Source organism: Cricetulus griseus, chromosome 2, assembly GCF_003668045.3.
Source record: "Cricetulus griseus strain 17A/GY chromosome 2, alternate assembly CriGri-PICRH-1.0, whole genome shotgun sequence".
Classification (NCBI taxonomy): domain Eukaryota; kingdom Metazoa; phylum Chordata; class Mammalia; order Rodentia; family Cricetidae; genus Cricetulus; species Cricetulus griseus.
Window position 1 is genome coordinate 66,353,531 of NC_048595.1, and position 16,304 is coordinate 66,369,834.

The following is a 16,304-nucleotide window of genomic DNA, read 5'->3' on the forward strand; positions in this document are numbered from 1 at the left end:
CCCTCTTCCATGTTGGCATTCTGTATAACAATTACTCAATGAAGGGATGTTTTCTCTCAAAATGTTAGCTGATCTTGTCAGTAGATAAAGTCAGGATTCTGTTTGAACAGAATCATTTTGTAAGGTTTTTCTTAATGAAACTTCTTTTACAAAGAGTGATAAAAATTGCTTGTAGACAAAAAACTTGAAAAGAAAAGTTCTATGCATTTTAAGAATTTTCATGGGGCATCAGTGTTCAGATTTGGGCCATTTTGTCCACCCCCACACCTCTGCCAATGGGATTGGCTCTATTGTGCTGCTCAGGTGAGGTGTAGGGCCTGCTCTCATGAGTGTTGCAGCTGATGGGGGGGGCAAGGGCAGGGGCAGCTCTCCCTCTCCTATGATCTCAGATCTAGCTCTCCTACCTGTCTCAGGTGTTGGGGGGGCATCTCTCACAAGCGCATGCAGCCATATGGCAGATGAGAGCAGGACCAGGTCTCCCATGCTTATATTCCCAAGGATGTCTCATTCGTGTTCTGTTAACAGGGTCAGCCCTGCTGTGCTGCCTAGAGGAGGTGCAGAGCCCCCTTTCCTGGGTGTTGCAACTGGTAAAGGGGTCAGCTGTCTAGCCAACTGGAGGTGGTAGAGACAAGGAGATGGGCATCTTTCCCTCATCCCCACCACCGAGGGAGGTGGTACCAGCTAACCAGCTATGTACTTTTCATGCCCTCAGGGCTTGGCTTATCCACACCCCTAAAACTAAAATCTTTTAAATTAAAAAATTTCCACGTATCTATGTTTAAATATTAGTGTGTTCTATTTGGCATCTTATGTGCCATTTGTCTCTCATTCTCTCTGTGATATATATATATATATATATATATATATATATATATATATATATATATGCACATTTGTGTGTAGGTGTACATGTGTGACCATAAATGTGAAGAAGTTGATGTTAAGTGTCTTCCACAATTAGACAGTCAGTCTATTATTGAACCTGGAGAGCTTGCTGATTTGGCTGCATTGGCTAGTCAACAAGCCCCAAGGATGCTCCTTTTTGTACTTTCCATGTGCCGAGGTATTCAGAGGTCAGCGGACAACTTGCAGGACTCCATTCTCTCCTTCCTTTAAGTGAGTCTTGAAGATCAAACTTGAAATGTCAGAACTCACAGAAACCATCTGCTAATCCATCTTCAGTTCTGTTCCCAGATTGTGTGTATGTATGTGTGGGTAGGTGGGGGGGGTGGTTCTGGGGGATTGAGTTTTGTGTTCATGGTTGCATAGCTAACCGCTTATCAAATGAGCCATGTCCCCAACCTGGAACCACCTCTTCTTAATGAGAGAATTTGGTTTTATTTTTACTAACATTTCTTCTCTGACCAGATGAGCCACTATTAGGCCCATGAAGAGTAAGCTGGCTTGCCTTGAGCCTGCATTCCCAGACCATTTTAGTAGAAGTTCTTCCAGTTACTGGTGTAGGGACTTTTTCCTTCCTTGGTTATGGATTCTATTGCAGATTCTTCTGTTATTCTAATTTGCTAACCTTTGCAAAGGGAATCAGAAAAGTTGGTTATGGGGAAGGATAGTGCTGGATGCCTGTGTCTAAGATCCTGTGTAACTCAGAGGAATTGCACAAGAGTCAAGGAACCAGAGTTTGAGACTCTTCTGCATGGCAGGTCTCTAGATAATTGACTGAATATTCCCACTAGAAAAAATAACTAAGTACTCATTTTATCTTCTGTTGCTTTCTTCTCTTCTATATATACAGATGTCATATACTGTTATATATATTTCATGGAGACAGTAGATGTGTCTGTGCATGAGTATACTTATGTCCATATAAATAAAACAAATGGGTTTTAAGTGTTTAATTTGAGGTTTTAATATATCTGTTCAGAAACTTAAGTAGTTAGGTTACACTCTGGTGGATGATGCTAGTCTGGATCTCATAGCTTTTTATTAAACTAATGAATATGTGAATGCCAAATTTGTCACTTCTCTTGTTCACAGGCAATATGAAGTATTGTTGATGTATCCTAGTGTTTCAGGGGAGTGCTTTCCTTACTGCCTACTGTACCTTGATTCCCCTGCAGTGCTGGTTTCCAACTTTGACACCCTATGAGGATCATCTAGGGTGTTAGAGAAATGATCTTAAAAGTCACACCCTGAAACTATACCACAGAATCCACAGAAACCAACAAAACCCTCAGAAAAGTCCTGAGCAAACCAATATTGCTCCTAGACACTGAGTATGTGCTGGGGCATTGTGGCCATTTCCCAGTTAGAGAAATATCCATTCGCTGTCCCCTTCTCAGTACTAAGCCACAAATACACATTTTGTGAACTAGCAATACAAAATCACTTTTGATTTTTAATGTGTCTTGTTATCACAGGTCGATGGCACCAACCTTCAAGGTTTCACCAATCAACAAGCAGTAGAGGTGTTACGTCACACAGGACAGACAGTGCGCCTGACACTAATGAGGAAGGGAGCACGACAGGAAGCAGAGCTGACATCTAGAGAAGACGCGGCAAAAGATGTGGACGTGCCACCTGGTGATGCCACTGTAAGCAAAGGTAATGCCAAAGGAGCCTGGCTCTCACTTAGACCTTTGCATTATTTTAGCGTTTCTAACTCTACAGTAATTTATGCAGAAGGCATTAGCTGGAGCCATGATTTGTCCATTAGCCTTAGAATGGGATTTTCGTTAAAGCAGACATCCATCTGTGCCTGCCATCCCATTACTGTTTCTCAGCTGGAGATGAGACTCTGGTTCCTTCCTGCTCCTATACCTTAGTTGGTGTCATAGTTGCTTTCTCTTAAGGGGGCTGCAGGTCTTTATGATGCTTTTAGAAAGTGTGTGGGTAGGCATATATGGTGTTGGCATGGGTGTGTGTGCATGACACCTACAGAAGTCAGAGGACAGCCTCGGGTACCGGTCTTTTCCTTCTACCTTGTTTGAGATGGTAGATTTGTTGTTCACTGGAGTATGGTGAGCTAGCTGGCCCACAAGCTTCTGGGGAATCACCTCTTTCGACCTCCCATCTCACCATAGGAACACTCAAATTACAGACCCAGTTTATGGTGCACAGTTTTACATGGGTTTTGGGGATTCAAACTCAAGTCCTCATGCTGTACCCACTAAGTAATTTATCCACCCCATGCTTGGATTTTTATTTGAAACACTGACAACTAACTCCCCAGAATTTCCTTATATTATCAAATTGAATTCTAGAAATACTGCTCACAGGGTTTTAGAGCTGTGTCTGCTGGTAGAGTTCCTACTACTCAAGCATGAGGACCTAGTTCTACCCCAGTACCCATAATAAAAGCTGGGTGTGAAAGCATTGTGTAATCCCAGCACTGGAGTGGAAGAGACTCTGGGAATCTTTATCCAGCCACTCTAGCCTACTTGGAACATTCCAGGTCCTGGTGAGAGACCCTGTCTCCAAAGCAAGGGTGGCCAGCTCCTGAAGAGTAAAGTTGGTCTCTGGCCTGCATCTGAACACATGCATCTGAACATACATGAAGACGCTTACCTACACCCACACTCACAAATTCAAACACAAATGCCATTCATAAGCTGAAATAATCCCCATTGTGAGACTGTTGGCTGAAAAGTTGTTATTTCTAACAGTTGAGTGTTGGTGTTTGTGCCATGTACTATGTAATGCATTCCTAGGAAATGGGCAGGCAGGTTTCAGGAAAGTCCTAGCCCACTTACAGGATGAGAATAAATGCATGTGGTTACTCTGGAGTTTGTGTCTTTAAAATTGAACCTAATCAGTGATTCAGACAAATAAGGTGGGTTTAGAAAAATTCAAATGCTTTTATTATGGATATAACTATTAAAATATTTTTATCTTTAAGAAAATTATGAAAAAGATGAAGAGTCTTTATCTTTGAGGAGAAATATCAGCATATTGCCGATTGAAGAAGAAGGTAACACTTAGAGCCGGTTTTGGTGTCCGATGTGTTTTAGAGAGGATATTTGCAAAGAGCTTAGTCTTTATGACAGACTGAGTTACTAACCCACTATAAATATGCTACTAATCTTTTTGGAAAAAATGATGTTGATTAACCCATACTTATCAATAGGACTAACTGCCTTTTTAGATTAAAATAATTAGAGTTGGTTATTTTGTTTTGCTGAATTAGTCTGTTCTTTGGCATGTGTGTGCACATGCACACTCAAGCAAGCACCAGAACTACTCTTGAGACATCATTTGGTAATACCTGTAGTTTTAACTTAGTGTTTATATATAGCTGACATGTCTCTACCAAACTGTGAAATATAAATTATTTAAAAACAAACATGGAGACTCTTTTAGATTTTTAGGAATAAAAATCGCTGCTTTTTGTTGTGATGGTTGTTTTCTAAGGCAGGCTCTTGCTATGTAGTCCAGGCTGGCTTCAGTCCTTGAACTCATGACCTGTCAGCCTCAGGCCCCTGAGTGCTGGATTTCAGGCACATTCTACCACTTTCAAAAGGAACAGTCTGTTTAGGGAGGCTGATATTTACATTTTAGCTTTTCAGGAGTCACAACTTTTAATATTGGGGACTTGGTTTGAAATCAGTTAAGCCTGTCAAAGAATTCTTATCACCGTAGATTTACCAGGATCCCGTGTTTTAACCTGTTTCATACCTGATCTGCCCTCTTTTTATGCCATGTGCCTCCTGCTTCTTTCCTCTGTCCTGTTGGTGGGTATTTTGTAACTTATGCCACTGAGCAAATGGAAAACCATTCCTCCCCGGGGGTGTGGATTTTGATGTGCCGCAGGAACACAGAAGACTCTTCACTGTGTCCATGGCTTCATTATTGCATTTCTTCTGCTGCTCAAAGTTTTAGTTTACTTTTATTATTTAAGGGGATCTTGTGGATGTAATGATATCCTGGAAGGAAAATGTGTAGTATTCATACATATTAATTACATTCTGCCATTTTTACACTAATTAGTAAAGAAAATATTTAGGCTAAAGTGAATATCAAGAGTAGGGGGAAAGATAAAAATACTTAGAAAATGACTTGAAATAGGAAGTGAAGATGGGCACGAGGGGTTATGTTAAAGACTCAGAATCATCTGTTTTGCTATGGAAAAGGCAGCTAATGAGAAATTTGCATATGCACGTGGGAGGATAGTTAGTGGTCGGCACCTCCAGCCTTATAATTGAGAGTCCTTGAATTATTTAAAAAAATAATAAAGCAGAAACCAGGAAATGGTTCTATTGTACCTTCTCTGTCCATCCTGACAGGGTGGGGTGGCACTACCCTCCTGCAGAAAGGTGACTCTCTGTGGAGGATAGTTACTTGACTGTTCACCATGGTTGGAAAACAGGGCTCTGTGGCTTTTTGTTTGTATTTTTAAATTTCTGAAATGTAGTCTGGGGGGAGGTGGGAGGTAAGAACGGCATGGCCTTGGGTGACTGGGTGAATATGAATCCCAACGGTGTCATCTGATTGCCCACATTCCATTTATAATCCCACATTATATTTTTGTTGAGCTGTGTGAATACAAAGGAATGATTTCAGGTGACCTAGAGGACTCCAAAATGACCTCTGCTCCCAGAATTAGGTTTAAAAAATTCCTTGTGAGCCCCACCCCCTACAGATTGTTACCCATCATGCAACTAAATTTAGTTTTGAAGAGAAAACACTTATTCATGGAGATAGCTTCCACTCCTGTGTTGCTTTGTTGTCTAAGCTAGAGATTGAACCTAGGACTTTGCACATGAACAAACTGCTTGCTGTCTCGAAATCTTTCAGACTAGTTATCAGCTTTGTCCATTTTCTCCAGACAAAAATCAGAATCATTAACCAACCAAAGCATGAATAGCCTGAAATTCCCACGAGAGAGAAAGGAACTGGTAGAAATCTGAATTTTGGAATATTTCTTAAATTAATTTTTTGAGGCTGTGGGAGAATAGAGGATTTTAAAAGAAAGCCGTTATGAGCAAGCAAGGAGTGAATGTAGACATGTTGCAGGGCTGGAGCTGAAGCTCATTCAAAGAGCTCTTCTGGTAGTGTCAGAGACCCACAGAGATGCTCCTTAGTCACTCAGCTTTCACCTGGGAATTCTGGGATTATTTATGTCACTTGCCTTTTGTGACTAATTAGCGGAATTCTTATTACAGACTTTTATCTTAATACATATTCTAAGTTTTTCATTGTTTCATGCTCTTATTTATATTGTCCTATGGAGTTGTATGTTATTAATTTATATTGTTTGTGTGTGAGATAATATGATATCTCCCTTTTCTCCTGACCACACTTTTTACTGCAGTAATTCACCAGTAGACAAGCTTGTGGATGATCTGAGCACAGCCCAGAGCCATTATCTTTTTAATGACTATTAGATAATATATGGGGACTTTAATGAAAAGTCTAGTTAAAGTTTCAGAGGTGTCCATTTAAGAAGAACAGTGTTGCATATTTAAAAGATAACTATTAAAATAGAATAGTGTTGCATATTTAAAAGGTGTCAATTAGAAAAGAACACTGTTGCATATGCACACATTAGTCTAAATTAGATCATTCAAATTCAGTGAATGAGGAGGAACTGTGCATTGACTAAAGAGTCTGACAAGGTTCCCACAAAGGTTTTGCTATGTCTTCCTTCCTCCCAAAAGGTGTAGAAGGTGGGTTTTGGGTCCTGGCAATAACTTTAGTACTTTGACTATTTTAGGCTATCCATTGCTGTCAACTCAGCTGGAAGAAGCCGAAGATGTGCAGCAAGAGGCTGCCCTGCTGACAAAGTGGCAGAGGATTATGGGAATTAACTATGAAATAGTGGTAGGTTAGATTGCTCTTCATGTTTCCTCACTTGTGCCTGTGTGTGAGCATGGAATTCTTGGTGAAAATGAGATAATCATTGGAATCAGCCCTGGAGAGAGATCAAATGTCTAAAGCTCTTCAAATGCTGTAATGGTAGCCAAGAAACCAAAATACATGGTTTGCAACCTTAAGCATGCATGTGCCATCATACCCTTATTTCTGGGAGTCATGTAAGTAATATGTTCACAAGAAGGCTTTTCCTGATTCTTAAGCATGTGATTTATAGAGAAAACCTGAATGGAATGACAGTTTACTTCAGGTAAGCTAAATTTTATAATGACCTGTGACAGAATTTTAGGCTTGCTTTCCTCTCTTCCTTTTTTTCTTTCCTTCTTAAAAAAGTCACTTAAGGCAAGGTTTCATGTGGCCAGGCTGACCTCAGACTCTCTGCATAGTCCCCCTGCCTCCACTTCCTAGTACTGGGCATACAGAAGTGCACCATACTCTACCCCTCACCCCTTTATCATTCTTAGGTGTTTGGCTTCTATAATGGATGGATTCTGATTATTTTTCATGTCGTTTATGTCATAGCAATATATGGTGTTTATTAACAGTGTGTGTATCTAGCTAAATATGCCATGGTTTGCTATTCTAAAAAGTTACAAAGTTGACACACATTATTAAAATATCAGGGAATTCAAAATCAAAGTAAAACACTGTATTTAGTATAGGTTTTCATATTTGCAATATCCATATACCTCTGGGTTAGAAGAGGTAAAGGGGAGACATAATATATATTAAAAGTAGCACTGACCTTCATTGCTAAGCAGTTATATCAATTTTGCACTTTTCATGGAAATACATACTTTTAAAACTCTAGGTAATTTATAGTTAAATGAAAATGAGTAAGTATAGTTGTGAGCATTTTAACGCTTAAACTGGGGAGGAATACAATAGGACCCAGCTGAAGAGTGGTTCGTTTAGCACTGACTTTATGGGTAAGATTAATATGGTCGGTGTGTCCTGTAGACTCGAGCTGTTTAGGTGGGAATTGGATAAGGGGGCCTTGACAAGCTGTTTCATCTGGATCAGAACCAAGACTGAATCTATAGTGCTCCTTGTGCACTTGGTGTCTGGATGATAGTCTCAGTGCTCGGTTAGGAGTGGACAGACCTATGCAATAAGACAGGACCATGTCATTTGTGATCCTTGCTCAAGTAACTGGGAGCAGCTCTGCCTTCTCCTTGCCTGCTGCATACTTGGAAGCATTAACAATCATCAAGAAGGTGATGTATCAGAGATAGCTGGTGACATCATTGGGGACCTGGCAGTTTCTTAGGTTGGATGAGCTCTAAATTAGGTTTTCGGGGCTGAGAAGAATATTGTGCAGCATCACAGTTCAGTCAGTGATTTCACTCTGATACTGACCTCTCCCCAGACCATTAAGATATGGAAGGTCTTGTTTGGTAAATGTATGTATTTGTGGGAGTGACACATGGTACCCCAGAGAACGCATAGCTGCAGGATGCAGCTTTCAGGCTGTCACCTGAGCTCAGGTCTACAGTAGTTTCTGCCTACCTCCATCTATTACCTACCCTGCCTTCTACCTATTTACTGCTACATTCTCAGTAGGCACCAAAAATGTCCCTGGGTGCTTGTGGCAGGGCACAATGTCTTTGTTGGTCTGTGAAACTATTAGACATAAGTATTTTCCCCTGCAAACCTCTCATGGCATGCATCTTACAATAAGATTTCAAAGCTTTTGTGAGAAATTTGGCTATTTGAAGGGGGGGGTGAACTTTATAATATTTACATGAGTAGAAAAAAACAGAAAAATACTAGAGTTGCAAATGTTTTTCTCATTTCAGGTAGCTCATGTGAGCAAATTTAGTGAGAACAGTGGATTGGGGATAAGTCTGGAAGCAACAGTGGGCCACCACTTCATCCGGTCTGTTCTACCAGAAGGCCCTGTGGGACACAGTGGGAAGCTCTTCAGTGGAGATGAGCTATTGGAAGTGAGGAGCTCTGATTTCCCCTTTTTCTACAGATGGAAAAGACTGCTGGAGAATTAATGGTGACAAATAACTAAAGTCAGCTCAAAGCAGAAATAGCAAAGCTGTGTGTGTGCACCAAAGTACAGATCCAGTCCAAAAGTATATTCCATTTTGGTGGTGTTTGTTGTGTTGTGTTTTATGCTGTTTTAGCTTCCAAAGACTATGAAACTTTCTATGACAGTTTTTTAATGTGTATTCAGTTCTTAGAATAGGCAGCACTTTCATATGCTTCCATGGAGAATAATGATAAACAGTGAGCATGTCCTTTCTGTTCCCATTTGCTCAGTTCTTATCACTCACTAGCTATCTACTGGTATTTGTTTCTCTGCAAATTGAAAAGTTTTGTTCCCAGTTTTAAAACCATTTTTGCATACCATTATGCCATTTCTAGTTTTTTAAAGTAAATTCATTAAATGCTAATTCTTTATAGTTTTTTTTTTTCTCCTGCATCCTTTGGGAATATTGTTATTTTCTCTTCCTACAATACACTGGCAGATCAAACCTAGGGAGAAGCTAAGGATTTTGCCCTGAGTACCTGAGAAGTTCCAATTGTAGCCAGACTTTAAATGTGCATGCAGACCCTGTTAGGTACTCACACAGGTCTAATTACAGTTCTGGGCATGGCAGAACCACAGCTGTCACCATAGTAACATTTGCGTTCATGGAAAAATGGTGTTTCAAACAATCCTTGTATTTTGAAACTTTATCTTATGTGGAACATGTGTGTTCTTCTGTAGGTGAATGGTATAAATTTGCTTGGGGAAAACCATCAAGATGTGGTCAATATTTTAAAAGAATTGCCTATAGATGTGACAATGGTGTGCTGCCGCCGAACTGTGCCACCCACCGCTTCATCAGAACTGGATGGCCTGGACATAAGTGACCTTGAACTAACAGAAAAGGTATCAGACTCGCAGAAACTAGGCTGATTTGAACGTATCATAGCAGGACTTAATAGTGTTAAAATGTATTATTTTCATTAGTACTTCATTGTTTTCACATAGTCTATGCTTATAAAATATATCTACAAGTCAAACAGGCCTGGGCTGGAATCAGAATTGTTCCAACTGGCAGAAGTATGTAAATAGTGTATGTGTGGTACACAGATGGAAAACCATACTTTTATATACCTACCCAGCTGTTTCTGGTTTGCAGTTACTCATTCAGTGAATAGCTAAAATATGGAAGGATACATTCCAGTGAATATATTGGTTTTAATTTATTTGTGCATTTTAGTGTGAGAATATGAGAAAGTTGAAGTCCTAATTCACATCAAATAATTTCCTGTGATGCCCGTTTTCCTATCTGCTTATTCTCAGCTGTTTGTAGTGTTCAAAACCAGAGCCAAGCACTTGTTGGAGGAAGTGCTGTATACATTTAGCATAGGACCCTAATCAGATTTCGGGAGGAAGGAGTCCCATTTACATTATGCTTAAGGAATCAATACAGTGAAATAATTTTACAACTTAAAAGAATCAAGTGCATGGCTTATTATTCACATGGATGATCATAATGGAATGGAACAAGAATCATTATTCTAAATTGTGTGCCACTCAAAGGCTGAACCATGTGTATGCATGCACATGTTCACGTGGTGCCCATGGGATGGTCCCAGGGAGGCGAGGGAAGGTGATTGTGTCCATGGCTCTACGCAGTGCAATAGAATATCAAAAGCAAAGGCAGCACACAAACTAGAATTTCATTCTGTCAAACACCTTTGTTAAAATTGATATGTTCACATAGGTAAAAAAGGTTGGATTAACCTGTTTTCACTTTGATTTGTTTATGTTGAGAGAAGCTAACATTTGAAGCCCAGTTTGTGTCAAGTGTTTTGCAAACATCATCCCTACTTAATCCAACTATTTCTATGTACTTTAGAGGTCTTATTTGTATATAATACAAAACTTTACACATAACCACCTTTTCTTGAATTTATCTTATTTATTGGGAATTCTTTTTAGTTAGTGGCAACACACTTCTTTTTATTCTTCTTGTAGTGGTGATTCAAAAACTTATACAAGAAATGAAAGTACTTTGTAAACCATACTATAGATGCATAACCACTGAATAAGCTCATAGGAAATTCTAGCTTATGTTTTTAATGCCTGTTATGACTTGGATTTTTGAAACTGTTTTGTTCTATACAGATACCAGAATCAGAATGAAACAGTTTTGCAGTGTTGGTGCATGTGTCAAATGCTATACCCTCTGAAATAAGAGATGCCTGATTTGTTATTCAGCCTCATATAGATCTTGGTGAGTTCATCGGGTCATCGGAGACAGAGGATCCTGTGCTGGCGATACCTGATGTGGATCAGAATGCCGAGGAGATTCAAACACCAGTGGCCATGTGGGAGGCTGGCATTCAGTCCATAGAGCTGGAGAAAGGGAGCAGGGGCCTTGGCTTCAGCATTTTAGACTACCAGGTAAATTGATCCTGTTTTCCTAATTGCTGAAAGGATGCCATGCTCGCAAAGAAAATTATTGTTAACAGATAGCAAAAAAATACTGTTTTACAGTTAGTAATGATTTTTACTTGTTCAAATGAATTGCTCAGGATAATAATATAATTGAATGATTTCTTTTTATTATAAATGGTTTCTTTTAGCATTATACTTATTAAACTGTTTTATGTTTCAGCTAGAGAAACACAGATTGCTTTTGAGGAGTGTCATTTGAGGGCTCTTTATTTCCATACTCTTAATTGACAGCTTATATTTTAGTGGTCATCCATAAAGTATTTGCTATTTTGTATAATATGGAGGTAAGTGTATACTTGGATATGTCACAAATTAAAACATTCCAGTTATTTCACTAAATTTATGATTGTTTGTAAGTTGCCTCAGTGTGGCTTGCATCCTTCCCTGAATTGTTTTGTGCTAGGCAAATGTGGAAATGCTGAACACTGCCTGATAAAACACAGGTTTTACTCCTAATATTTTTCAATTCAGGGTATCTCTAAAGACTCCAGACTACATCCTTGTAGCACAAGTGCTGCATGGCTTCTTTTTGTATTTCTTCATTTTTAAAGGACAAGACCTGTGTCAGCATGCATCCATCCACTATACAAATACTGTGGTTACAAATGCCCTTGACATCCAGCTTCAGGTGACAGCAGAAAACTTAACACTCTACCAAAAATTAAAATTTCCTTTTGATGTTATCTAGTATTACCTAGGGGTCTGTTTAACAACACTAGCAAATGAGGTTTCCATTGTTTCTGTCAAACTCTTCTGACCTTCCTGAAATGAAACACACATCACCTTGTCCTAGGTATTCATTAGAACCTCCATGAAAACCTTGAGACACTCAACAATTGGAGAGGACAGCATGTAAAATACACTTCAGCTGTCACAATGAGCTGACTTCTTTTCACCCTCCTGCCTGTTAGGACCCCATCGACCCAACAAGCACGGTGATAGTCATTCGTTCTCTGGTGCCTGGTGGTATTGCTGAGAAGGATGGCCGGCTTGTTCCAGGAGACAGGCTCATGTTTGTCAATGACATTAACCTGGAAAACAGCAGTCTTGAAGAAGCCGTGGAAGCACTGAAGGGAGCGCCCTCAGGGATGGTGCGGATAGGTGTGGCCAAGCCTTTGCCTGTAAGAACTTGGATTTTATTGTTTTCTCATATATTTGTAAGGGAAAAGACACTTTCCTGCCACTAAGGAGAAGACAATAGTTATTCAGAAGCAAAATCATTTTGTAGCTAGTTGCAGGACAGTATTTTGGTGTTTCACATTCTGTTTGCACTGCAACATACTGTGAGTATTTCTGTCACTTAAAGTGGAGCCTGAATAAAAATAAACTTAAATCTGTAGACAAATCAGAAAATTCTTTTCCTATAAAAGTTCTACACAGGTTACTGGTACCAGATGATGTGGTAAGACAATAAAAATTTCCCTTCTTATTATAAAGTAGAATACAAGTGTAGAGTTCTCAGTGTCTCAGAATTGCAGTAGGAGTCCGAGGGGAATTCGGGCAGATGGTAGCCCTGTGCAGTTTGGTTTCATTTAGTCCTATAAGCTGTGTTGTATTTAAACTCTCAAGTTGTCCCCTCTTAATTTTAGGGGACAGGTGATTGTTTTAAGTGTTTCCAAAGTTTCTTACAAGAGTTCTAATGGCTGCTTGGGAAGAAGTGCTTTCTACTTATTTTAGAGATGTCGGATAAATTCATCATGTCCTCAGTAGCATTCCTAGCTAAGTAAACTGCATCCTTTATAATACTCAAAAAAGAGACAACAAAACATTGTTTTTCTGTAATACTTTATTCTGCAGTTGTCTTAATACTTAAAATTGTCATTATTTAGCCAGAATATTTAGCAGATAAAAATGACCAGATGATTAGTATAAAAATCATTGATTTTGATTATAATTTGCAAGAATAAAACTAGTAGAAAGGGATTCTCATCTAATTGTGTGTTCTTATGCTAGGAAAAAAGGCCTCTGCAACCTTTAAATGAAATGGTTAGGATGGGTATTTGTCTAACTTTGTAGCTTTCCTTCTGTGTTGAGGTCATGTGTTATGATGTGAAGACTCCATTTCCTCCCTTCATTCTTCTATCTCTTTCCCCCTTCCTCTTTCTCATCCTCTTTGTTCTTTCTGTCCCACAAACCCCTTCTCCACACCAATGTCCTGCAGCTTTCACCAGAAGAAGGATATGTTTCTGCCAAGGAGGACATGTTTCTCTGCCCACCACACTCCTGTAAGGAACCAGGCCTGCCTGACAAAGCCCTCTTCAGGGCTGACTTGGCTCTGGTTAGTGGCCACAACTGATTGATTTTTAATAAATGTTCTGCTGAAGTTTTATGGAATAAATTAGTGCATGTAGATGCCCAATATGTACACATTGCTTTAAGCTAGAGAGTGTGAATTAGGTCTTTGACATTATATTTTGTGCCAATACTAACTTGGAAGAGAGAAAATTCTTTTTGTTAGTATTTTTAAATTACAAACTCTTGAATTGCTATTTTGTGGATATTTTGATGTATTTTTAATAAGTATAATACATTCCCATTATACTTAAAATATGAGATGACTTTGGCCCTCCTCCAGGGGCATTATAATTTAGAGTGTTTTGGAGTTTGTGAGGTGTTATAATACGTCATACCTTGTCATAGCAAATCCATTTTGAAACATTGTAGCACACAAAAATATCATTCCTTCCTTCCTTCATTCTTTTTTTCTTTTTTGAGACAGGATCTCACTATGTTGCCGTGGCTTGTCTGCAGCTCCCAGTTATCCATCCACCTGCCTCTGCCTATTGAGTGCTGGGATTAAGGGCATAAACAGCCATCCCAGCTCATCATTTTTAAAATACACCATAAATCAGTATCCTCTCCAGGGTTTGGATGACATTTTTGAACCCCTTTAAATGAATGTTGATTGAATGGAAGCTAAGTGCTTTGTAATAGTCACAGGAGTCCTCAATATTTCTAATGAGCTCTGTTTCCTTGAACTGGTCACTCAACTTCCAGGGGACTTCATGTTTCATCCCTACAGTAACTGAGCTAATTGATTTTAGGATTCCTAAGATTGAAAGGAAGCAGTGATAGATATGTGAATTCTATTGGAGTATTCATTTCAGTAGTACTTTAAAGCAAACATTTGTCTATTATAATCTGGCATAAGTCTCAGTTAATACTAGATAGCACACAGTAAGTATTTATCGCTCAGATTGTTTTACATAATATACATGTGTAGACAATAACATCTACCTTATAGCTTATTAGTGAATTTCAATAAATATTGAAAATATGTTATCAGCCTATGAATTTATATTTTGAGACTCACTTTGAAATGTTCCAGTGATATTTTACCATTTTTTTCATTAATGTGACTTGCAATATTAAAATGTTTATTACTTAATGCTTCTGGTAATCCATCCATGATCAGGCTCCTTCAGTGTTTGTGTGATTCTAGCTCAAACACAAAGTTACTCTTTGGTTTCTGCATCTTAGCTAGACATAGCTGCCTTTATGAATAATGGTTTATCAAGTATGAAGTATGATAACACAATTCTTTGCATCATAAAATGTTGTGTATTTTCCTTGATTATATAACTGTTTAAACTTAAAATGAGTTCCTTAGTTAGTTTAGTTTGTTACCTTTAGTTTGTTAGTTGATGCAACATGACATAATAGTGTCCAGAGATATCGGCCTCTGTTGTGGGTAGTTTGTCTTTGTGCTGCTGGATCAATGCATATTTCAAGTGGTTAAGAGCAGGGAAGGCACATGCAGAAAACAAGGCAGACAAAGAAGGCACAGCTGTGCCTTTTAGCTTAGGTAGTGACAATGATGCTTAATAGGGTACGGTAACCAGCTGGTCTTATTTTATTCCTAGATAGATGCACCTGATGCTGAGTCAGTAGCTGAGTCAAGATTTGATTCTCCGTTCTCTCCTGATAATGACAGTGTGTACTCTACCCAGGCCTCCGTTTTATCTCTTCAAGATAGTGCTTGCAGTGATGGCATGAACTACGGCCCCTCCCTTCCATCATCTCCTCCCAAGGTACAACAGAAATGTCACTTTATTTTAGAAAAAAAAGTCTGTGTATAACCTTTGGAGGTCAGAGTTTCTTGGAATTGTAGAAGCAGCAGGTCTTAGTCACTGTTCTATTGCTGTGAAGAGACACCATGACCAAGATAACTTAAAAAAAAGAAAGCATTTAACTGTGGGCTAAGTTACATCCTCAGAGGGTAAGTCTATTATGGCAGGGGGCATGGTGACAGGCAGACAGGCAGTATGCTGGAGTGATAGCTAAGAGCCTATAGCTTATCCACAAGTAAGAGGCAGGTAGATGATGAGACTGGACCTTGAGTGAGCTTTTGAAACCTCAGAACTCACCCCCAGTTACACACCTCCTCCAAAAAAGCCACACCTACTAATCCTTCTAGAGAGTGCACCAATTGAGAGCAAAATATATAAGCCTATGGGGGCCATGCTCATTCAAACCACCACACAGCATATTACTGATGTCGCGTCTCTCCAGTCACAGGTTCACTTCAGATCAGAGTAATTTCACTGTGTTGTTGATTGTTTAGATTCTTAGTGACTAGTTCAATGTTTGGTAGACACACTGATATAAACAATGATTCAAATGTTTTTTTTTTAAGATTTTCATAATATGTTACTCAAATTGTGCTTTAAACATTAGAATGACTTTGTTTTTTATAAACTAACTTTTAGGCAAAAGAATATAGTAAGTTTATTGTAATTTAACAATTGCTAGCTAATTTATACCTAGTGTTATAGTTATCAGTGTAAAGTGGTATCAAAGAATACTGTACATGCCGATTATAATGGGAAGCAGTATGTGTTGATGTCAGTGGATATGAACGAAGGACATAGTCATTGTGTGACACATCTGCTGTCTTTAAAATTGTTATTAGTGTAAATGCTAATACTCTTAATTTTCTTGGTAAAATGCCCTATATTGTTCAGAAGAAATATTTTAAAGCGTCTGCAAACTTTTAAATACAAGCTGGCAT

General features: G+C 38.9%; 1 protein-coding gene across 9 annotated transcripts in view; it reads left to right on the top strand.

Moving 5' to 3' along the window:
• The window catches only part of Mpdz (multiple PDZ domain crumbs cell polarity complex component), a 152,036-nt gene that overhangs the window by 64,335 nt on the left and 71,397 nt on the right, over window positions 1–16,304 (top strand). For 8 of the 9 annotated variants that reach the window (XM_027400212.2, XM_027400216.2, XM_027400219.2 and 5 more), the window contains 9 exons: window positions 2,379–2,562; window positions 3,857–3,928; window positions 6,671–6,777; window positions 8,628–8,774; window positions 9,551–9,715; window positions 11,054–11,239; window positions 12,205–12,414; window positions 13,455–13,571; window positions 15,157–15,324. In XM_027400212.2, coding sequence (XP_027256013.1) covers window positions 2,379–2,562; window positions 3,857–3,928; window positions 6,671–6,777; window positions 8,628–8,774; window positions 9,551–9,715; window positions 11,054–11,239; window positions 12,205–12,414; window positions 13,455–13,571; window positions 15,157–15,324 — 1,356 coding nt within the window. The remainder of the gene's footprint in view (window positions 1–2,378; window positions 2,563–3,856; window positions 3,929–6,670; window positions 6,778–8,627; window positions 8,775–9,550; window positions 9,716–11,053; window positions 11,240–12,204; window positions 12,415–13,454; window positions 13,572–15,156; window positions 15,325–16,304) is intronic. The other variant, XM_027400218.2, reaches the window with a different exon arrangement.